Raw genomic sequence first — 25,220 nt, 5'->3', positions numbered from 1 at the left:
AGATTGCGAGTGTTCTCGTCAGTGAAATCATATTGTGTTGTACAGATAAGACAGTCGTAGTTGAGCTGAATAATTCACGGCTTGCCAAATGAAACAGTTTTGTGTCACAATTGTCTTTCACGAGCGCAACAGGATTGTGGTATTAGTGGTAAATGGAGTGTTATGTTAAAATGTCTGTGGTAGTGGAACAATTTATGCTATGTAATGCAACATATTCTGGGTGTAGCATAACATTTAGAGCACAGGTGTAAAACTAGCAGCCCGGGGGCTAGATATGGCTCACCACATTCACTTGTGCGGCCCCTTAAAGGTAAATTATAGACATGAACTTGATATTTTTCTCAAAAATAAAATGTATATAAAATTCTTCCTGGAATAAAGATATTAGATAACATTCAATGTTGTTGGAAAAAAAACTGAAAAAAGTTTCTTCTGTTTTGCCCTTTTTATTATATTGAAATCCTGAAATTAAAAACTAAATAAAACTTAAAGATCCCTCAAAATAGAACCCAACTAATAGATTAAAACATGTAGATATTTTCCTTTTTAAGTAAATATGAAGAAAAATGTTATTAAATTATTATTTTTTCACTATTTTAAGGCCATAAATAAAAATGATAGACATTTTAAAATTCTATTAATAGGTTCAAAAAAAAAGATTTGAAATGTTTAGAAGTTGTAAATGTTTCTAAATTTTCTTTTGTTTATCAATTAGTTGTTTGTCAGCGATGGCAACTGCAGTTTCATTGCAGTTGATGCCGCAAGACGCCCAATCAAATTTGAACATTTGTTCATTAGCCCTTTCCAGTCGAATTGGATTGGACGTTTGACGTTTAATGCTGTCAATGGCAGCCAAATGAGTTCAATATTCCCATGGGTCTGCCAACATAATGGCCCTCCAGAGAAAAATCTTAATTACAATGTGCCCCACTACAAAAATTGAACCCCCAACTTAGAAGTAGCAAACAGACGTTGCAAACCGTCTTTGTGATTTTTTCTTTTTTTTTTAAATGCAACACATCGCGGCCCAGTGGAGCGAGTGGCCAGTGTGTCGGCCTTACAGTTTGGGGTCCTGGGTTCAAACCCAGGTCACGTCCACTTGTGTGGAGTTTGCATGTTCTCCCCGGTCCTGAATGGCATTTCTCCAGGTACTCCAGTTTCCTCCCACATTCCAAAAATATGCATGGTAGGCTAATTGGACACTCTAAATTGTCCCTTTTTACATTTTATATACATTTTGTATGAATCGCATTCACTCCGGAAAAACCCCGGAAATGGGACAAGGGTTGCCAGCTCTGCATGTCGAATCTATTTGCCAATGATTTACAGACACCAAAAACAAAACAGAAAACCCTCAAATTTATTGATGTGGCCACGGCCCAAACTACTCTGCATTCCAATTGCATTCTCGAAATAAATGATATTTTCATTATAAAATCAAACCTGTCACTTTCTATGGGGTTGCAGCCGGCTAAACGAAATATTCCTCCCCCTCGGCGACGGCCTGGCAAGCACCCAGCCTCATGTTCCGCTTGTTTGAACCAAACGCCATCCATCATACTTAGAAAAACATATTATCTTATGTTTTTGTGCACGCGGATGAATTATTCAACGGGCTATTGGTTATCTGCACCGGACGACGGCTTCTTCTTCTCTCGCAATCACTCAAAGCGGCTGCTGTAATCCAATTGTGGTTTTTCGGAGGGTTCCATCTGGCGGCATTAAGCGCAGAGACAACCGTGCTCTTCTACTTTGATTGTTTTAGACATACAGTGCGGAATCTGCAATGCCGTAACAATATGAATTAAAGCTTCAGCTTGGTTTTGTGTCATTTGAAGTAATACATGGTAGCGGTTTGTAGCTGAAATCAAACACAATATGAAGAAACATGTCTGTCATTTGAACAACTGACTCGTTGACCGCATTATAAAAAAAACTGAATCAGTTTAATTACTTGGAAGTTATATTTTACTTTAAGTTATGTAGTGAGTAGACATGACTTTACTTCTTAGGTTATTTTACACAACGTTTTGGAGTGTTCCTATCTTATTGAATCAAGTTAACCCGCTCTAAAACTTTCAGTGTGTGGTTCCAGTTGTATTTAGCTGTACTATGTCTTTTCCTGTGTCTAGATCTGTTCTTGCTACTGCAACCAAGATGGCGCCGCTCAACTGGCAGCCGGTGGCAGTAGCTCTGTCTGCTCTTATTCGTTTGTTTGTTTTTACAGCTTTTCTATGTTTTATTTTATTATATTTTAATATTTCCTAATATTTTACTCTGTACTTTATACATTTTCTTTAATGTTTTCATGACCTTTACGACTCGACTCCACCCATGCAGTCATTGTTGTATTAGCTGAGTTTTTTATGCTAGTCCTGGACGTTTTTTTTAACCATTCAGGCTGGGAAGGCTACCAGTCCTGATGATCAGCTCCAGACTACTGAGAGACTGTGCGGATCAACTTGGAAGAGGGATTCTGCATATTTTCAACCTCTGTCTCAGTCTGCAGAAGGTCCCAATCTTGTGTGGTCTTCCTGTGTGTGGTTCCAGTTTTATCTAGGTCTACATTGTCTTTTCTTGTGTATGTGCCTGCTACTGCTACAAACTGAATTTTCGGAATACTGGATGAACATAGGTTAATCTAATCTAATAATGCACACAATAAAGATTATTATCGGATGCTCCTTATAAATGGATCTATATTGCTTAATCAAGTTATGACATTCCTTTTAGTGCAGTTTCATCGAGTGTGAATGCATAACCTAAACCACTACTTTTACTACGTCTACTGCACCTTGTGGTGCGCTTAACATATGGAAACAATTTTAAAATTGGCCATCTATTTAAGGTGTGCTTTATACTCTTATTTTTAAAGTGCAGAAAATATGGTAGTATTGTAAATTTCAAATTTCAAACTATTAAATGGAAGTTCAGTTCACCAGGTTTGGTACCGAGTGACATCTGGGCAGACGGACGGCCTTTTTGCACACTACTTCTTTTGTGTAGTTTCATTACAGTGGCAGCTTGCATTTTTTTCCCAAAGAAATTCAATCATTTTATTAGAAAATGGTTATATGTGTTTTGTAGAAAATTGGTACAAACCAAACACTACTACATTTTTTTTCTGTTCAACCAAGCAGGTGAGCCTAGTGGACTAGCCACAAAGTAGCCAATTCTGTTGTTGTGACCCAAAACTTTTCACTGAAGACTGATTGACCAAGTCACAAATGTTTTGTGACCAGTGATTTAGGTAGCTTTATGGGCTAAACTGTGATATTGAGCTTCAGACTCTTAACTTCAAACTTTTATGGAAAAATTTCATGTTCTTTGGGACTCACTCACTCTTGTGAGTCACGTTCATTTTCAGATTCCAACTCGTCGCATGATAAACAACGAGCATACTGATCCCCTCTGCCATATTCTGTCCTCACACGGCGTGATCAGTTTTTAAGAAGGCTGATCCACCATGTCACATTTTTTTTAATATTAAAATTGTATGTGAGTCTTAACGATTCAGTTGAATGAATACTCTTTGACATATGCTCTGTCTTTCTCATGTAGATATCTATGAGCACTGCGCCATACAGGCTGCATTTTTTTTACGGGAGATATCGTGACCAAAACGATAAACAGCGAAAACCCCAGAGAAATCTACCTGGACTTAAAAGCAAAACAAGCATCTGAAAAAGACACATTCAGAACCCTCCAAAGTGAGTCGTCACTGGTTTGATTATTTAAATAAACAAATTGGGATACACTCGGTTCTGAGACATGGAAAAAACGCACGTTAAAAGTCAAAAGCCAAGGTGGAGGACATAAACATCTTCACCTCGGTTATCGCAGAAGGTTTAAATTGAGTATAACGAAAGATTAAAATTTATTTTAAAGTGTGTGTGTGGTTGTGTGTACAGTAATCCAACCAGTCTACATTTGTTTTGTGGATTTGGAGAAGGCATTTGACCATGTCTTTGTGGGGGGGTACTCTGGGGAGAGGGAAGTCTGGGCTTCCCTGCTGAAGCTGCCATCCCCACGATCTGACTTCGGATAAAGCGAAAAAAGATGAGATGAGACATTTTTTCCATCAAAAATTGAAAATGTAAGTAAAACGTGTTGAATTTAATTTCCACGTTCAGACAACTTCACAAGTATTGTTGCAAGAAAATAAAAAAAACATTGAGACATTTTTGCTGATTTGTTGCTGAAACATTTTACATATATGATGGAAAACTATTCTTTGTACCCAAAAAGGCATATCTAAAAGTTAACAATGTACGTTTCCCATTTCCATCAATGTACCATGGGGTGTAAATTTCATAACGATACAGTATCAATTATTTGGGCACTGACACGATATTACGATGTTACGAAATCTGCCATGATTTGAAAGTGTTAGAGGGCCTGTTAATTTATAGATTATTACGATATGACCACTGACTATCACAAACTCAAATACTGAAAGATATAAAAGTGAGATGTAATAAGAAGAGGCTTGTAGTTGTATTTCAGGTGTGGATTAAGGTGTAAGGTATATTAGTAGTGAAGTAAAGCCACAGACTACCCGTGAGGCCCATTTGTGATCCTCTCCGTCTCCAGCTGCTTTGTGAAACGTTAAATCAGCGTGCTGTGAAATGTCATTAAAATGGCCGGACATTCCCGAGTGTGCGACAAACGGATTTCCAGAGGAGGTTCTATTCTCTCTCCTTGCCGATCACTTTCGCCTTTGGGGGATTTACTTTATCCCACTGCAACTGAATACACACACATGCATGCGCTTTGGAAAAAAAATAGAAACGAAAAGCTCACAGGGTAAATAGTTACCGAGGCAGCAGTAAAATAAATGAGGATTCTTGCTCAGGGCTTTTGCAGCCTCACTGCAGCACAGCAGATAGCAAAGCAGCTTGAGATGAACCCAAGAACGTACCACAAGCATGAGGACAGGTCGAATTGTTTACTAAAGGGATTGTGCGGTTTCTAGGGCTTTTTGGGTTTGATTGTTTTCTGGGGTTTTTTTATCCCTTCCCCATAGACTCTGCAATGATGACAAAATGCAATGTCAAGGTTTTAGAAAGACAAATTTGAGTTTTGCTTATTCTTTTAAAACTCAAGAGCAGTTTTGGAATGAAACCCAATAAAAAAATAAAACCATATATTGCATAAAACATGAAAAAACTCATTTGTGCCTGTCCTGCTCGCTTAGCGCGCCACCGTCTTACCTAGTTAAACGTGCACTGACTGGCCAGATGCGAGTAGCCTTGATGTGTTCGTAACTTTTACCATGTCAGCACATCCCAATAGTTGTTAACGCTGACCGAAGGTCTTGCGGTTGATTGTTAAAATATCAGCCTTGATACCTGGGTAATGTGTATCCCATGCTATTATTGCACCCAGAGATTTGGTGAAAACTATACCGCTACGGACATAGTTCCTGGTTGTGCTTACGTCATGTCCTTTTGAAAGGAAATCTTTGTACACGTTGTGATTATGAAATACAGTGTTCCCTCGCTTATCGCGGTAAATGGGGACCGGGACCACCCGCGATAAGTGAATTTCCGCGAAGTAGGGATTTCCCTTCAAAAATGCTTAATTTGAATTTAATTCCTTTTTTTTTAATTACCCCCTGTATACAGTACACCATATATAATACGGGTAGAGAGAGTGAAATTCATGTTATAACAAAAGAAAAACTGTAAAATATGTTGTTTCAATGTAATATTTGTATTTTTTTTTTCCAGAAAAAATCTGCAAAGCTCTGAGTCCGCGATAGCTGAACCGCAAAGTAGCAGATTTTTTTTCTTTGGATTTAAGTGCCAACTGGCCGCCATAACGTCTTAAACTTCTGCTAAGAAAATTTCTCTCATTAAAAGGCATCAAGTTCTCATCAAGATGGACTTATTTCCTTTTTCAAATTTAATAATTTGATATTTTGCATTTACAAAGAAAGGCGTATTAACTTTCTTATGATATTGAATCTAATTACATGCTTTTGATTCATACAGTAATCTCAGAAATACCCCGTGCACTCATTTTTCTTTTAAAAATGTCCCTACAAAGTAACATATTTGTAATCCTTATTAAACCCACATTTTGAATCAGAGGGCGGTTCATAAGCGAGAAATTGTAAAATTCAACAATTATAAGGGTGCGGCTTATATGCGGGGTGGCTCATATGCGGATAAATGTATTGAATATCCTAATACTCTGGTTCATTTTGTTGCTTGTAACCCCGAACTCGTTCCCTGCTTTTGAGTTATAGACACCATAACCATTTGAACTGCCAAGGCTGTCATTGAGTGATCTTGTTTAACTGCCATTGACATTGATAGACGTCATATCCACAACCTGTCAACCTCTGCCGATAACTGCCCTTATAAATGATTATGATTCCCCGTACAAACCCCCCAAAAAACGTACAAACACGGCACGACGCATGTTTACTCGCGGTAACTCGTTTCTTACTAGGTGGCTCCTCCATGCTTGCTTCCACGATATTTACTCTATGTATATCTACGCATGCGCATGTCATCCTTCATCGATATTGCCGTAAGCACCGCTAAAAAACACATACGATTGAGGATAATTTTTGCTGGTATACCGTGACAATAGTAACGGTCGATGACAGTAGCGTCGTTGGCTACCAGCCTACGAGACTATCTGGATTTTAGCCAAAACGGTCTTGTTGAAATCGGTTTTCATATATATTGGTGATTTTTTTTAAACAAAAATGTTCCCCGTACAAAAGTCGGTGTATGGCGTACATGATTTGAAATGGTAAAAAAATGTTTAAAATTAGTGTAAAAATTAGTGTACAAGTTGACAGGTACGTATCCATATTGAACAGAAGGGATTGCAGCTCGATTGTTATGCAAGAAGCCCCTTCTTTGACCATTATGCAATAAACCCTTTCCCCAAAGAGAGATTGGATTGGAGATCTATCACAATCAATGCCAGGCCACTATTTAACACATAAAAATAAATACTTTTTAAAACCCAATCTTTATTAACCCAAATGAAACTGGAAGGTTTTCCAATTCGCCTCTGCATTATTTGATATTTCTGAAAGCAGCACTGGTAGAAAAAAAAGTTGGGACACGCCTTATATGACACTGTCCGTTATAAAAATGAGGTAAAATGTCTAATCAAAGCATAGTTGCTGAAGAATTTTTCAAAAGCAAACTCGCATAATGCCGTTCTTGGCCCGTTGTCTTTTCTTTCTTGGTCATGAAATTTGCTCCATTTCTAAAAAAAAAAGCATCCAATAATTTTGCCAAATCTACAATTCGATTTGGAGGTTTTTTTGGAGATTTTTTTTGCAGTTTCAGAAAGCTCATCAAAAGTGCCAAAAGCACACCCAAAAATCCCAAAACTTCCAATTTTAGTGGAACGGATCACATTTTAAAGAAAGTATAATGAGGGAGTATCTCATGTATATCTTCACACTTAGTGTTCTTAAATTGTTGCTGCTAACATCCTCTTAATATAATATTTACGATGATGGAAGTTTCGGATCAATTCAATTTACATCCTTGCGGGGAAAATTTTGAATGTCAATTATACAGGGGCGAATAAAATTCAAATAGCGAGGCTACAAAGACGCGTAGACAGACAGCAGACGTAAATGGTTTAGACAACGTCACAAACAATTATTCCCCTCGTGCACCTGCGCTGGCATCCCTGCAGGCAGGTACTTTTGACCGTGACACACCTTCATTTTTACTGCTCCCCGCTCCGATAATCCATTCTCCCCTTTTGGATCCATTTACAATAATATAATATGCATGAATAATAATGTAAGTGTACTTAAAAACAGCAACTGCTGGTAACATGACTATGACAATAAAAGCATTCAATTCAATATAAATCAAATGACTTTTCATCAGGATTGGTGAGTGTAACTTAGTAACTATTTTTGCTACATTTACCAGTTCCTGCTAACCTTTCCAGTTCAAAAGGATTGAACATCCATTGTCATCAATGGCAGTGGATAAAAATATGCACAGTAGCATATTGATATGAGAAAAAAAAACATTGACTATTACAATTTTTTTCACAGTTTCAACAACAACACCGAGGTATTTTTTCCAAAATTTCAATGCTTCCCAAGAACCATTTTTTTCTTTTCTTTTTTTATTTTCAACAGGAAATTCAAATTACCACACTGGCGTTAATCATCATCAAATATTTCTCAATTTATTCCTCCTTGGTTTCAACTCAGACCCACAAAAAAACTCAAATAGGTCGATCTACAAAAAATATCTTAATTCTTCTCAATTATTTTTCTCCGATAAATACAAAGGAACAGTAGGAGGTGGCCCAGAAAGATCAAATCAACAGGAATTGACCTAAAAGGGACTTTATTGTGCACTATAAATGCATTCTGACAGAATCTCCAGAAATTGCATTTTCTAGTAACATGCAAGTCGTGGCTTTTCGAGATTTTACCTGAACACCATCTCATTACTACGTGACATGACCCGGACAGAGGGCCATCATCTCGTGATGAACTAAGCATGTGTGTGTGCACACGTAGATAGACGAGACCCGAAAAATAATTGGCCTCCGAGGACATGCTCTCCGCAAGCAACAAAGACAAAGAGACTTGAATAAATGAAAATGGATTACAGAATTAGAAATGAAGGCAGTGAGGAGGAACATCGCTTCGTTTCATTAACCCCCATTAGGAAGAAGACGTCTAATATTCTCCGGGTCGAGGCCACCGGAGACTCGCTCAGCCAGGCATTTTGGGTCCTTTGGGTCCTTTTAATATTTAAACATGGCGCTCGTAGGTCATGCGGCAAAGGTCAATGGGAGGAGGGTTTACGGCGTTTGTGGGCATATATAAGGCCAGGAAACATGGGAGATAAAACGGAAGCCGATGTCAGGAGGGCAGGTAACTGACTGCTCCGAAACTTTCTGACTATCATATTTTTGAAGGAGTCCAACTTTAATATTCAGCACAAGAAGCTTAAATTCAATCCATTGCAGTTTTCAGCTTTGACACAAGGTGGAGCTAGACACTTAGATAGTGCATCTCCATTGGCTGTCCAAAAACTGTTTAGAATTTTCTTAGTAGTGTAACATGTTAAAAAAATGTGAATTTTTAGAATGTGCACTGGTAGACTTGAGCAACTGAGAGCACTACACAACTGCAACCTTGAGCGTGTGAACACACCACTATTTTAGTTACCATGGTGAATTTAAGAATGCATTTGTACAGGAAGAGGACTTATTTTTAAAAAAATTAAAATTACGTCAGTGTCTCTTAAATAGCATGTTTTAAAGCTTTCATTTATTTAGAAAAAATGAGTGATATATATATATATATATATATATATATATCTATATATATATATATATATATATATATATATATATATATATATATATATATATATATATATATATATATATATATATATATATATATATATATATATATATATATATATATATATATATATATATATATATATATATATATATATATATATATCATCTCTCATCTCCTTATTTGAACCACGGTATATGTTTTTATATATACTAATGAAGACACCGCTTTTGTTGGATGATTGATGGATGGGAACGACCCGGAATACAAGGGAGTCATCACAGCTTTTGTTGACTGGTGTAGGCGGAGTCACCTCTACATCAACGCCAGTAAGACAAAGAAAATGGTGATACATTTCTGGAAGAAGCTCCAGCAGAACACCCAGGTGAACATCCATGGGACACACATTGTAATCGTGGAGAATTTTAAATACCTGGGTGTTCACCTCAAAAACAAACTGCACTGATCCACTAACATAGATGCCTTCTACAAAAGGGGCCAGAGCCGCTACCTACAGAGGAGGCTAGGGTCCTTTGAAGTGTGCATGCCACGGCTGACTGTGGCGGCACCTGTAGTGTTTTACACAATGGTCTGTTGGGGATGCGGGAGCACAGAGAGGGACAGGGACAGGCTGGAATAAGCTGATCAGGAGGGTCAGCTCTGTTCTGGACTGTCTTCTGGACTCTATGGAGGCAGTGGGAGAGAGGAGGATCTTGGCCAGGATGATGTCCATCATGGACAGCACCGCCCACCCCCTACATGACTTTGAGGAGTCCCTCCAAAGCTCTTTCAGCAATAGACCCTTACTGCAGGAAGGAGCCTTTCCGCAGATCCTTCATCAAATGTCAAGCTCTTTAACAAAAGAAACATCTGAACACGCTTGTTGCGTTTATTCTGTAATACTATTATACATGTGTGTATTTAATCATTTCTGTATTAAATCATTCTCCAAATTGTCTGAAGAGAACTCGGGGTCGTAACCAGTCACCTAGTCCTCTCACAAGGACTGCTTATCTGACATCTCACCCAGTCCCGGGCTCCGAGGACTGTTGATCTGGGTTTGCAGCGAAGAGTCGTCAAGGACTTTTGCTACCAGCAGATGGATATCAATCACTTCCAGGAACACTCGCATAGTGTTCCTACATCGTGACGCACTTCGCGCTCCTTTATGTAATTGTTATGCCAAATGAAGGCGTGATTGTTTAAATTCAAATGAAGTTTGTTTTTAGTTTCCTCTTTTTATTGTTGTTAAATACCTTAATTGTTATTATAATTGCAGATGTTGTTTTTGCTTACGCATGTTGGATTAATCAATAACCTTGTAATTGTTTTGATTAATGGCTTTAAAGCTGTACGAGAAATTACTGTTCGAGAAGATGCTTCGGAGACCGGAAGGAGGTCTTGATGTATTTTCCCTTATAAGGTTGCTTATCATAGATGCCTATTTAGTTAAATGTCAATAATTAAATCAGATGTCTGCCTGCAGTGTTTTAATAATGATATTAAAGTATAAATATTAATGAACCTATCAACGCTTATTTTTTTATTTTTTTATTTACTTACTTATTTAGTACCAATTAATTTATGTCTAAAATGTATTTTTCTGTCTGTGTTCTCAACCTCTTGATATGCGACAATGAATTTCCCGAATACGGGATGGATAAAGTTATCTAATTTAATCTAATATATTAGGCAATATGCTTGTAGCGCTTAACTCATTCATTTCCCTTGACAGTTTTAGACATTACATCAATTTTCAAAATGGAAAAGCTGCTATTAATTCATCATGTCTAACTTCCATTGAGGGCAATAGTTGTCCAATCCAATTTGACTATGATCGTTCATTTGCTACAGGTCAAAATGAATTGAGGACATATCAAGTTGGCCCGCGCATCCTTTGATTTTTATTTTATTATTATTATTATTTTAAGCTGTCATCCATGACAAAATGTTTTGACACCGCTGCGCTATTGCGACATACTTAGCAACATGAATTTGTTTATCACGTTTTATTCAGTTTTGACCGGGTTTAATAAACAATTTGTGGATAAAAAGAGTTGTAGACATTTTTTTAATGCAGTGGTACTCTCAGTGTCTGCAGGTCCGGTGAACAAGTGGTTAGCACATCGCTCTTACAGTTCTGGGGTCGAGGGTTTGATCCCAGCTGGGTCCTGACTGTGCAGGTTCAGGCAGCTCATTTTCCACTTAAGAAAAGTTGTGATTAATTGTAAAATAATTTATCAAGGAGAATTCCAATGAAATTTTCCACAAGTAATTTGTCAGTTTGTTTGGGGGAACACATTGGGTAATTTGAGCTATTCTTCTCTCATTTTCTGATCTGCTTTATCCTCACTAGGTTCACCGGGGGTGTTGGAGTCTATCCCAGCAGACTTCGGGCCAGCGCCGGGCGACACCCTGAATTGGTGGTCAGCCAATCACAGGGAACATGGAGACAAACAACGATTTACGCTCACACTCATTCCGAGGGGCAATTTAGAGTGTACAATCAGCCTACCATGCATTTCTTAGGATTGTGGGAGGAAACTGGAGTACCCGGGGAAAACCCACGCAGGCAAAATCCACACATGTAGACCGACCTGGATTTGAACCCAGGTCTTCCAATGTAAGGCTGACGCACTAACCCCTCAGCTACCAGGCCCATTTGAGCTATTGTCCACATGCAATCGAGAAAGTCTGTAATGAGAAATCTGGGTATGTAGCATAGTATGCCACACTCACGGTTGATTGTGGCCTTTTTTTTTTTTACTAATTTCCTTCCATATGTAGGGCCAACGGACATCGATCATCTCACTTTCCATTCTCCAAAGTAGACAGCAAAAGCCTTTCAAGAATGTTTCCATCCCATTTAAACTGGTGAAAAATGAAAATGGAGGAGATGGACTTGAAAGGGCGTCCCATGCAGAAACTCATGTTGGTTCACTGATCACCATTGACAAACTATTATCCCAGAGTGGCCAAATCAATCGCTCATTTAGCCTTCCGAGCGGACACATTGACCGATGGAGAACCCTCACTAAAGTGAGGAGAACAAAGACAACTCTCATGTGATGAATGACTCCAACCTTTAATGCGCTACTACTGCCGCCCGTCCTTTGCATCACACACAGCTTTTGTGATCCTTCTATTTTCCCACTTGCTCCACCACTCCAGTAAATATTGCAATTCATCTTTATCTCCGTCACTTCATGCAATGAACGTCTTTTTATAGCTCTCATTTATTGCATCGAAGCATTATGTGTTGTACTTTATGGTCCATATACATTGTCGTGGCTGTTTAACTAAAAGTAGTATAGATAAATTCCCGTAAACGGTAGCAGTCGAAAGTACACAATAAACCTGATTGATTCGCGTCGCTGTGCTATCATTTGACCAGCAGATGGTAATAAACTGAACATATTTGTACATTTTAATTATTGACCCTTTGCAAATGCAGTGTTGATCACTGCCAGTCCTCGCAGTTCAGATAGCATATAGTTGTAGTATATTGGCATCAATGGCAGCATGAATGTTTAAATGTACTAATGATTATTCTAATTGCAGCCCATCACCTGTTTAAAAAAGAACATTCTAAAGTTATTTGCCACTCTAGAAAATGTAGTTTTTTTTTTTACGTGGACATTGCTGACAATTCCCTCTAGAAAAGTCCCTTTACATTAGACCTCACTCCGCCGAACTGCCGTTACTACACATAAAATGTATAAATCACGGTTTACTCTTTTGTGTTTCGAAGGCCGTGTTTATCCCACATAGACAATGAAAGGAGAAGAAGCGATGTGTCATTGATTCATTCATTCATTTTATGAACCGCTTTATCCTCATTAGGGCTGCGGGGGGTGAATTGAATTGAATTGAATGCTTTTATTGTCATGATACTAGTAAAATGAGATTTAAAGATTTCACCTGGAATCTATCCCAGCTGGCTCTGGGCCAGAGGCGGGGGGACACCCTGAATTTGTGGCCTGACGATCGCAGGGCCCAAGAAGATGGACAGCCACCCATACCTAGGGGCAATTTAGAGAGTCCCATCAGCCACTATCCATGTTTTTGGAATGTAGGAGGAAACCAGAGTAGCTAAAGGAAACCCACTCAGGAGAACATGCAAACTCCACCCAATGGACATGACCTGGATTTGAACCAACAACCCCTGTACTGTGGGGCTGACAAACTAACCACTCATCTGCTGGGCCTGCCAGCAATGTGTTATGAATAGCATATTCAACACATCCTGCAGAAATGTGATCTAATCCAGAGGCAGGAAATCCGGGTTGATATGTCATCGCTTCATAAACTCCCAGTTTCCTAAATATTTATCTCCTTGGGGCACTCTTACAGCCATTACTTCCTTGCTCTTTCATATAAATGTCAGCCCAAAATTTGAGCATGACCTAAAAATGGACCCTCCTATAACGCTCTCTATTTATTTGAATTCCAACTAAGAAGCAAAATAATTTAATGCATTAAAAAGGGATTTCCGGTGACTTTTAGGAATCATAAATTGGAGTGTTATGTATTTCAAATTGGGGGTGAAAATGCGGTCCAGAGGCACATACACTCACACATACAAAACATCACCGCCATCTAGTGTTGTGGTGGCTAAATGGTGTGACCTGAGTCCTTATCGAGAAAAATCCAGTCCAGTCCAGTCAGCCTACCATCCATATTTTTGGATTGTGGGAGGAAACCAGAGTACCCAGTGGAAACCCACGTTAGCCCAGGGTGTACATGCAAACTCCTCACAGGTAAATGTGACCTGAATTTGAACCCAGGACCCCAGAGCTGTAAGGTTGACACGCTAACCACTCACGACAACGGGCCACCTGAGAAAAATACCAGTTTTCAGAAATGTGTCAGTTGTTTTAGTATTATATTAATGGTGAAGAAAAAAAACAAGCATTTTAAACTTTGGCGATTGCATCTATCTGAAATTAGTTTTGGGAACATGGGGTCTCTACATTTGAATTTCAAGAAAAAAGTTGAGACTTTTCAACTCCGGTTGAACATATATAAATTTCGAGATATATTCAATAAAAAGTCAAACATAAATTCACTCAATGTTACCCTCTCTAAAAATTATTATAATTCAAATTGACTTTTGAGGACATTAACATGCTCTAAAGCTCATCACCTTGGCCAAAACCATGAGTCTTGTTTGAAATTCAAAATTTTAAGGGGTCCCCAAAATGATGCTCCAAAACCTATTCGGTACTGTTTCCGAAAATGTTTGAAAAATACCTAAAAGCATGGGCAACCCGGCGGCAGAATGGTTACCTCGTCAGCCTTACATTTCTGGGCTTGAGAGTTCCATCTCAGGTTGGTCTTCAATGTATGGACTTTGCATGTTCTCTCCCTGGGCTTATATGGGTTTCATCCCAGGACTATGGTTTGCTTCTACTTCCAAAAAAACATACATGGTAGGCTGGTTGAACACTTGAAATCGGCGGTCCCCAACGTTTTTCTGACCGCGTGTCCCAAGCATAATAAATACAATTACTAATTATTATAACAACTTTTCTCATTTCAAGTAGGAGGGCGATATTGAAAACCTTCATATTTTATTACGCTGACGGAACAGCGCCAGTTGACTCATGGACCGGTACCGGTCCACGGACCAATGTTTGGGGACCACTGCTCTAAATTGCCCCTAGTTATGAGACTGAGTGTGTATGGTTTTCTGTCTCCTTGTGCCCTGTGATTGGCTGGTCACCAGGGTGTCCCACGCCAATGCCCATCGTTAGCTGGGATAGCCTCAAGTACCTCAGCTAAAAGACTGAACTGTCTTACCCATCCTAGTACTAAACTGAAGTCAAGCATTATGGTTCGGAGCAGCCATTCATTCATTTTCTCCCCCTCATCTCATTTTCTGAACCATTTTATCCCCATTAGGGTCACGTAGAGTGCTAGAACCAATCACAGCTGTCAGAGGCAGGGAACACCCTGAATCGGTGGCCAGCCGATTGCAGGACACAAGGAGACGGATAACCATGCACACTCACAACCATACCTAGGGGTAATTAATAGTTTCCAATCAGCCTACCGTGCATGTTTTTGTAATGTGGGAGGAAACCGAAGTACCCAGAGAAAACCTACACAGGCCAGGGAGAACATGCAAACACCACACAGGTTGACCGACCTGGATTTGAACCCAGGAGCCCAGATTGCCGCCTTGAAGCAATCATTTCTAGTAAATTCCAGATTCACAAAATACTACTATTTCCTCTAGAAAACACATTCACCAAAGTTCTCTTTAGCCTTCCTATCAGAAATATCCTGTTATGACCTCATTAGAGGCATTACCACAATTACTAATCCACATAGAAACTTTGTGTGATTGTTTGCTGTATCATCTAATGCCAGGCCATCCCCAAATGGTTTTATTACAGTCGCATCACATTTTAACGCTCCATTAGAACATTTCTTGGCCTCATCTTCACAATAACCTAATTTGCTTTCTGCTGTTGCTGCTGCTATCTTTTTTAATGCTGTCCTCGGTCTGAACCCGCTATATCATCTGAGAGAGAATTTGTGCTCAGGTCATAGTACAGTAATGACACCAGAGGGCGGCCTGGCAGATGAGTGGTGAACGTGTGGGCCTCACAGTGGGGCACCTCGGTTTAAATCCAGGTCGGTCCACCTATTTGGGGTTTGATGTCCTGCGTGGGTTTTCTCCGGGTACTCCATTTCCCCCCCGACATTCCATGGCGAGCCGCCCTTATTTATATTTGCCCACTTTTAAAGTCACTACAAACAACACACATGGTGACAACATCACGTGTGTTGTTTACATTTTGTCTACATAAAGTCACGTTCGAAAGTGTTTCTGAGTAGGTCCAAATAGTTTAATATCGTTTTGACCAATTATAGTTGACTATATCGCCTTTCAGATGGTCACAGATAGAATCGCAGCACAGCGATGTATATAACCAAGATATACGTAAGGAAAAGCGTACAGCTTGCAGTGTCTATTACACGATGATAGTTGAATACGTGATTTAAATAAATTGGCCGAATTATTGATGATAATCGTAGGGGAATAACAATCGTTAAAAGATTTTGATAACAATGACAAGTGCAGTGTTTTCACACATTGGTGTGCCGTAAGCAATGGTCCGGTATGCCGCGGGATATTGAAGTAATACAATGTAAAATTCAGAGAGAATAATTAATATGAATATAACGAGATTAAAATTGTACCATTAAAAGGTTAAAATCTAAATATGATGAACGTTAAATTATAGATTATACTATTACAAGATTCAAATTGGTGAAAGTCAATTTGTTGTTTATTTTTTTTTCTAACATGAACCGGAAGTTGTTTGCTTTCTAAGGCATCAACTGTTGGAAACGTAATGTGTGCGTGAGCACAACATTTTTGCGTAATATTAGGAGATTAGGGTAATATTTGGAGAAAAGTAATACAATTGTGCTTTAAAAACTTTACATGACTTATTTTTGCATCACTTGAACCGGAAGTTGTTCAGGGTCCGCAGACATCAACTTTTGGTGACATTCGGTCAGTGTGGAAAAATTAGATTTTGGAATAATTTGGGAGGTTTATGTGATTCCTGCTGATAAACATTTGATGAGAATGACTATTGCTTATACAGGCGACATGGTTTTGAATTAAAAGACTTTCAAATGATGGTGTCCCTTGAGATTTTTATTAATGCAAAAAGTAGGCTGTAGCTCAAAAAATGTTGGGAAACACTGGACTAGTGTATGTGGGTGTAGTGTAACGTCGCGTTAACAGGTTGTTTCGCAATTCAAATTTCACCCATCATGATTTGTCACGCGATTTACTGAGCATTTTGTGGCTCAGCATGATATAACGAGGCAAAATAGTTGGTTTAATACCCCGTCCGACCCGACAACAACGACATCTTTTCAAGCTGTGTGGAAAACACCGAAGTATTGTATAGGGCGGTGACAGTTCGAGACCGGCGTTCTTCAGAGCCAATCATTCAGTGGCATTTTGTCACTGCCCCGCCTTTATTCAAAATTTTGACCAATCGTGACGAGCGAGGGAAACTTCCGTTACCGACACTCCAGCACGTCCATTGTACGATGCGATTGTCTCGATTTAAACTACAGATTTGTTTTTTTAATCATAAACAAAGTTGTTTCGCTCGTCGTGGTTTATCTTTACCTACTCACGAGTCGCTCGCGATTGCTGTCATTCGCGAAACATTAGCTGTTTCGGAATATCCAGCCCACCTTGCGTTGCGCTAACTCGTCAGGGCTAGCACACGTTAGCCGGCCGCGGTTCGCTGGGAGACGGGAGCATGATATCAAGTCACTACGGAGGAATTGGGCTATAAAACGCTACCTTTGGCAAAATCAGCCAGAGCGTACACTTTTGATAGGGGATTTGGTGGTGTCGGGTTTTATCGCCCCACATTATTTCACCGAATCCCCTCCGGGGTAGTTCCTTCCAGGATGAATGGCTTCAGTACCGAAGAGGACAGCCACGATGGGCCGCCCGCGCCGCCCCTATACGGCCAGAGCTGCTGCCTGATCGAAGACGGCGAACGCTGCGGCCGCTCCGCCGGCAACGCCTCCTTCAGCAAGCGGATTCAGAAGAGCATTTCGCAGAAGAAGCTCAAGCTGGACATCGACAAGAGCGTGAGTGACATTAGAAAGAACCAAAGGGTTTTGCACATGTTGGGATCTGGAAGACATTCGATAAATGCAAGTTAGCCGGTTGATTGACAGCTAATGCTAAGTGAACACAGAATGTCTTCAAACTTGGATTTTAATACCGTTTGGATCGTCTTGGGGTGGGTCAGCCGCTCTTAAGTTTGTTTTGTTGAGGTTATGGACGGGTTATTTGATGCTCCTTCGTATAGCCACTGCGTTTAAACTACTGTGCTAACGTTAACTTGACCTTTGTTTTATTCAAAAATAAGTGATAAAAGGGTCAACTTGGTCAAAGTGACATTTGCCCACAAATTTTATTCTTAAGAAATGACTCCAAGGTTATTTGAAAAATGAACGGGACAACCAGCACACCACGTCATTCTAATTGTATATACAATGTTAATAAACTTCACTACTTTAATAATGTAAAGGGCTTTAAAACATTACAAAATAATGTAGTGTAGGTGCACCAAAGTACTCTGCCTTCGTGAAAATAGCAACGTTACAATATCTCCCAGAAATTACAACCTTTTTACATTTTGTTTGGTTGGAAACTTAAAACGGGATGAACCAATAATTATGTAATGACAATTAGACTTATATATTTTTGTGTTTGTAATAAATTGTATGTTGAGAGATCATTTTAGATGTTTTTTTAGACTTTCTAATTGAAAAAGACTCATGTTACAATAGAAAATGGAGTATGTGAACCCTTTCCTTTACTCTGTTCTGTTTGACCCCCTCCTAGTGTGGAAGACAGAAATAAATATGAAAGTTTAAATCTCAAATTGAGTAACTTTCCGTTCACAAATTGTCCAACAGTAAGATGATAGAGACTGCAAATATGTCAGTTCCAGGCCACTCTTTGGAAAGTTTTTCCCCTGTAATTATACCTTGAGATACAAGCTTATTGTGCTTTGGAACTGAGCTCGTATGTCAATTTACTCGTATCTCAAGTCAGCGTTTTCCATAGAAATGAACTAAATAATAATTATTTTGTTCCCACTTTCTGAAAGAAAAAAACACCAAAAAAAAAAAGAATACTACACTGGAAAATTGAAAATAGATCTCTTTCCACAACGGAGATGCGGCGAGAAAGAAATCAAAAGCAGCCTCTCGCGGCTGTCTCGAATGCTCTTATCTCAAAAATTGTCTCGTATCTCAAGATAAATATTTGCTCAGAATTTTAGTCAAATGACCCATCCTTAACCTTTTAGAGTATCTCAAAATTCCTCATATGTCGAGGTATTACTATATAGGTTTTTAAATTAATAACGTTGATTGTCAAATCGCTTCAAAACTCGTCAAAACCAAGTACAACGAAAAAAAATATGTACAATTGCAGTGAAAGATATAACAAAACATTGTCTCCACACACACACAATCCTCTATAGACCAACGTCAATTTTCAAGAACACGTGGGCCATCACATCCCGCAGGCTGTGAGGGAAAAATGGCGTGTTTACTACTTCAATGTTTCCCAACTTTCTTTGAAGTGCGACACACTTTTTCCATTGAAAAAATCTCAAAGGACACCACTATTTGAAAACCTTTTAATTTAAAACTATGCCGCCTATAATAACAATTGTCATTCTCATCAAAGTTTTATCAGCAGGAATCACACCAAAATTGTTCCAAAATCTAATTTTTGTCACCAATAGTTGATGTCTACGGACCATGAACAACGTCCAGTTCGTGTGATTTTAAAATAAAAAGTAATGTTTTTAAATCTCTTTTTTTTTTACTTATCTCCAAATATTACTTAAATCTCAATATTAAGAAAAAACAGATTTTACGTTGCTAAAAGATGATGCCCTAGAAACCAATCAATTCCGATTCATGAGAAAAAGAAACAAGAAGCAAAATTACTTTCACAGTTTGAATCTTGTAATAGCATAATCTATAACTTAACATTCATCATATTTTGTTTTTAACCTTGTAATAGTTTGATTTTAATCTTGTTATATTCAAATAAATGTGTCTCTCTGAATACTACTGCGTTGGGAAAGAAACACTGTGCCACGTCATCAAGGTCACAGAAGGACATAGTAAATGGAACAATTTGGTAGGAAATTTACACAAGCTGCTAGATGGAAGTTCATTTCATTCTTATGTGTGGACGACACAAGCTTGTGAATGTTTTTTTTATTTATTTATTTTTGTTCTCCCCAAGCGCTGAGCTGATACACTGCAGATATCCACTGGGCTAAATGTTCGGATTAGTCAGGAGAGTGCTTTTATTTCACTACGAAATGCACTTCAACATTGCCCAACATTTTTTTTTTTTTTTTTGTTGCCAGGTACGCCATTTGTACATCTGTGACTTCCACAAGAATTTCATTCAGAGCGTGCGGAACAAGAGAAAGAGGAAGACGAGTGATGATGGCGGAGAGTCCCCAGATCATGACGTGGAGGTACCAGAGGTAGAGCTTTCCATTATGACGCTTTTAAGACACAAATTAATATAGTTCAAATTTTCGGTGTAGGGTTTGGATTGTTAAAATTTGTGGTCGTCAGGATTACTTGAGCTTCTATGGGCACAAAAGAGAGAAAACATGCTGATGCAAAATCGTCATTCTACTCAGTTTTGTTAGAAAAATGTCCCACGTACAGTATTTTTAGCACTATAAGTCGCACCTCTGTATAAGTTGCACCAGCCAAAGAATGCACAATGAAGAGGGAAAATAAAGTTTGATTTTTGGGAGGGCAATTTATTATTTTGTAAGAAACCAAGAACAAACATACATTAAAGTGACAATAGCAAAATGGAGAACAACTGGCTTAATAGACAGATGTTAATATAACAACTTTTCAGATAACTTTAACCGAATTTTGAAAGAAAAAAAATAGTCTATCAGGGTCAGAAAGAGAAAAGAAATACCTAAGTTGCACTTGAGTGTTAGTCGCAGGTTCAGCCAGCCAAGCTCTGGAAGAAAAAGTGTGACCTATATTCTGTAAAGTACGGTACACAGTGGCCACTGAAAGAGGTGGTAAACTGACTTATGTCTTTCCAGGTGGACCTGTTCCAGTTGCAGGTAAACACATTGCGACGCTACAAGCGACACTACAAGCTGCAGACCAGGCCAGGCCTCAACAAGGCCCAACTTGCCGAGGTAACAGCACATTTCTGCAAATTCAGTGAAATGTTTTTGGACAACCACAAATATGTACCGTATTTTCAAACCTATAAAATGCACCGTGTGATAGGGCGCAGTCTCATTTGCGGGTATATTTTCAATATACATTAGACGCCTTGCCCGATTAGCCGCTAGCATATGTTATACTATCTGCTAGTGTATGTTATGCTATCCGCTAGCGTATGTTACGCAAGCGGCTAGCGTGTGTTAGGCTTGGCATTGTGTTTTTTTAAACACAGCGCGAGCAAAACTTAGTTTAATAATGCTTTATTGAGGTCAAGGGTACACTCTGATATAAATAGTTCGGCGTTTAACATGCTAGGCTCCACAGTCAGTCAGAGTTGTGTATTCTGGGAACTTGATTCCAGCTTTGGCGAAGGCTCGAACAGTACTGGCCGATACTTTAGCCCAGTCATCCACAATCCATTGTAACTCGCGACATGCATCACTCCCAAGCCTTAGATTCTCCTTGCTGTTATATCGGCATCGATAATTCATTCCAAATCGTCACGTAACTCGTGCGACGCTGCCTGCCCGAACTACAATGTTGGCCATCCGTTAGCAATCGGTTAGTAATCGGTTAGCAAAGCTGTTAAATTGTGTTCAATCCATGGCCATACAAAAATTTAGTTTAGTGCACAGACAAAACACACTGACCAATTGGGGCGTCGACCATTTTAGAGAAAATGTTAGACTTTTAAGTGGCCCTATAGGTGTGAAAATACGGTATATCCAATCTACTACATTTTTAGTCCAAACTTTCATAATTTTTATCCCTGAAAAACTAGCGTTTTTGTCCGTCACATACTATTTATTTATATATTTATTTACTCTTAGTATGAGAAAATTCTTCCACACGTTAAGCAAAAGAGCGTGGTTGTATCATGACAGGCTGAATATGGAACAAATGGTCAAAGAGCTTCCGTTTCATATAGTAGTAGGCATTGGCTACAAGTACAACCACAGTAATCCCTCGATTATCGCATCTTCACTTATTGCGAATTCATTTTAGGATTTTTTTTCCCCCGCTATGATTTTTTTTTTTAAGTTCATAAAAATGTAAAAAAATCCACGCTGAAACTTGTAAGCGGAAGCCACTTTTGCTACTAGGGCTCAGCACTGAAGAGAAAACTTTTTTTTTTTTTTTTTTAAGTTCATAAAAGTTTGAAAATCCACACTGAAACTCACGGAATCCACTCTAGCTACTGGGACTCGGGACTTTAAAAAAAAAAGTTATAATAGGATTGACCCTAGTTCACAATTTTTCAATTATCGTGGCCATGTCTGCATTAACCGCGATATTCCAGGAATTGCTATTCTATATCCTTGATATCGGCTTCACTCAATTGTAGCAGCAGGGGCTAAAAACACATTTGTAATGCCTACTTTTATATGAAATTGGCTTTTTTAGCTTGACATTAACCCTAACCATGTTGCCCTCATTATAGGCGCTACTTGCAATTGTAGTGGTGTTTCACTTTGACGTACGCGGTGTCACAGCACCCACTTGGTCGTAATTGCTGACTGAGAGATTGTTAGACTAATTTGCCGCATCGGCAAGTGGCCTTTACGCAGCCGCCTTATGAAAACCTCCTGTATGCTTCCCGTCCGGCAGGAGAGGGTGGCGGGGGGCGTCAAATTTGAACGCCAGATGAATAGCACCGGCTGCAAGTTGAATGTTTCCCCAGACGCGCCAACTCGGGGATAGCGAGACTTGGTTTTTACGAGGCCTGCACATCATTAATAATGCTTTGCGACAGCCGGCTAGCACCCACAGCTGTGCCCTTGGCTGCCGTAGCATTTAGCCACGTTGTTTATTTATCTTTTATTTTAAAGGAAAAAAAGCTAGACTTTGTCCGCCAAGCTCAGGTGCTGTCAAGCAAATGTCAGAAACACTTCTCAGGCAGGACCCTAAAACCCTGGTTTACAAATGGCCAATAAGGTAAATCAACATCAATTGAAGTGATTTATTTAGAAGAGCAGGAAGAAAATGCTCCCAAATCCAATGCTAATAAAATTTATAGTCATTAATACGCCAAGATTGGCTACAAGAATGGATGGTAGGTTCACCAGTAACTGGCACACTTCAGGTCAGTCTGCTGTCAGGGAAGGCAACAAGATGAATATTTTACAATATTTATTGTGTTGAGACTGAAATCAGCCAATTTAAACCATTTCATGGTAATCATTGAATATACGCATTATAATCCATTTATAATTAGTTGTCAAATTGATATGTTGCATCTCAATGTCAAGAGAGCGTTCATCTAACTCCTACTGTCTGTCTATCTGGAGACGGTGAGCCGTCATTTCAGGAACATTCCGGTGAACGAGAAGGAAACGTTGAACTACTTTATTTACATGGTGAAGAGCAGCAAAAGTCGATTGGATCAGAAATCCGACAGCAGCAGCAAACCACTGGACTAAATGAAAAAAAGCGACACTTAAGACCATTCCATCTAATTATTGTGGGGAAAGTGAGATCCCTCCTCGATAAGATGGAAGAGCTGTCGGCGCTTACCAGGCCGGAAACGGACTTGAGGGGTTGTACTGTGTTACTGTTGATTCATTCTTCAGATCCAGACTTTTAAGGGCCAAGTGCGGATCAGCTTGGAAGTGACAATGCATATTTTCAACCTCGGTCACAGTTTGCAGAAGTTCCCCATCTTATGGAAGACTTCCTGTGTCTGGTTCCAATTTTTTACTTATAGGTCTACAATGTCTTGTGTGTCTTGTGTCTGTCTTGCTACTGCCACCAAGAAATTTCCCAAATATGGGATGACATAAAGTTCTAATCTAAGAACAGTTAAAATTTGGACAATTCTGCAAGCACTATTAGGTGTCCTTGAAGGCCTTTTTTTTCTTCCCGCAAGCAGCCACGGATTGTCGTTCATTTTCCCTGAACTTTTCGCTACTCGGGCACCAGGACTCAGATTTCCTTTTGTTTTGGGGGGGTTTTGACGGATAACAACTCACTTTCCAACCAAACGACTAAACCTTGTCGAGAAAGCTACCGTCACAAATTTTTACCAAATAAAGGGCCCCTGGACAAGGACTGCTGACATCTTGCATGTTCTCCTGAGATATGTTAATGTATTTGTAAACTTTTAGCACGGAGATGCTTCAAAGTCTTGGCCCATTTTCAAACCCTCCTTTTATGTTGTGTGCCAAAAGTATTAAGCACAGTAGCTAACCTCCTGTAAACAACTACAATAGTGATTGGAATACTAAGTAATGGAATGATTTATGACGCAAGCCATCTTCTATGTGATTTTTTTTTCTTTATTACTCTTTGCATAATAGGTCAGTCAGTTGATCCATTCTCCCACTTTTCCTGAGAAAGCAAAGTTAAACGGTCAAATTAAACTTCATGTATGGTAAAATTCTCGGCAGATGGAGGCTACCAAGGCCCTTCATTTTGGTTTGCGTTTTCTTTATCATTTCTTTACTATCTTAACCCTAAATTTTGTACTTGTGTGCGTTTCACCACATGGGTCCTTGTACATGCTTTAGTGGGATTTTTCAGGGGTTGTTTTACCTTTTTTCAGTTAGCTTCGCTAGAAAATAACATTTGTTTTTCTTAACACTTAAATGACAACAGCAGCATATAACTTTTGTCTTAGAAACTTAACTTGTGTTTAAATAAGGCTTCTTATTGCTCATAAGAATAAATGTACAGGTCAACACATCTGGGTGAGTACTTGTCTTGAGAACGTGCTTATTCATTATGTACAGGATAATTGGATAGACCAACAAGTAATGGTCGCGTTTTCCAAACACCTTCTTTTCGTCAATTTGACACATTGAATTAGGGATAAGGATACTAAACTTTATTTTGATTGAAGCGTGACCCAGCAAACATTTTAAAACTTCAACACTACTAAGTAACACCACTAGGTGACAGTATTGTTAAGCAAACATGTTTTGTTTTATTTTACAGTAACGTTCAAAACTTTATAAAGCTTTACTTCATTTTTACATTGTTCAATGCTAAATCTAGACTTTCGCATTTGAGATTTAAAACAGTAATTTCGAAACAAATTATCACAACGTTCTACCGTTTCGTCCTCACAAATATTGAGGAGGACTCAAAAGTATACGTC

At 39.0% G+C, this 25,220-nt stretch overlaps 1 protein-coding gene across 1 annotated transcript; it reads left to right on the top strand.

Annotated features, from left to right (window-relative positions):
* The first annotated feature begins 17,360 nt into the window (after positions 1-17,360).
* On the top strand, positions 17,361-24,805 carry LOC144212860 (histone deacetylase complex subunit SAP30L). The gene is made up of 4 exons (XM_077741030.1): positions 17,361-17,965; positions 20,281-20,403; positions 20,995-21,093; positions 23,413-24,805. Exons 1-4 carry the CDS (start codon positions 17,780-17,782, stop codon positions 23,542-23,544), a joined length of 540 nt encoding a protein of 179 aa, XP_077597156.1. The 5' UTR covers positions 17,361-17,779; the 3' UTR covers positions 23,545-24,805.
* The last annotated feature ends 415 nt before the right edge of the window (positions 24,806-25,220 follow it).

The sequence above is a fragment of the Stigmatopora nigra genome, chromosome 19, assembly GCF_051989575.1.
Source record: "Stigmatopora nigra isolate UIUO_SnigA chromosome 19, RoL_Snig_1.1, whole genome shotgun sequence".
Classification (NCBI taxonomy): domain Eukaryota; kingdom Metazoa; phylum Chordata; class Actinopteri; order Syngnathiformes; family Syngnathidae; genus Stigmatopora; species Stigmatopora nigra.
Note: the sequence above shows the minus strand (reverse complement) of the source record. Positions and strands in the feature narration are given on the sequence as shown.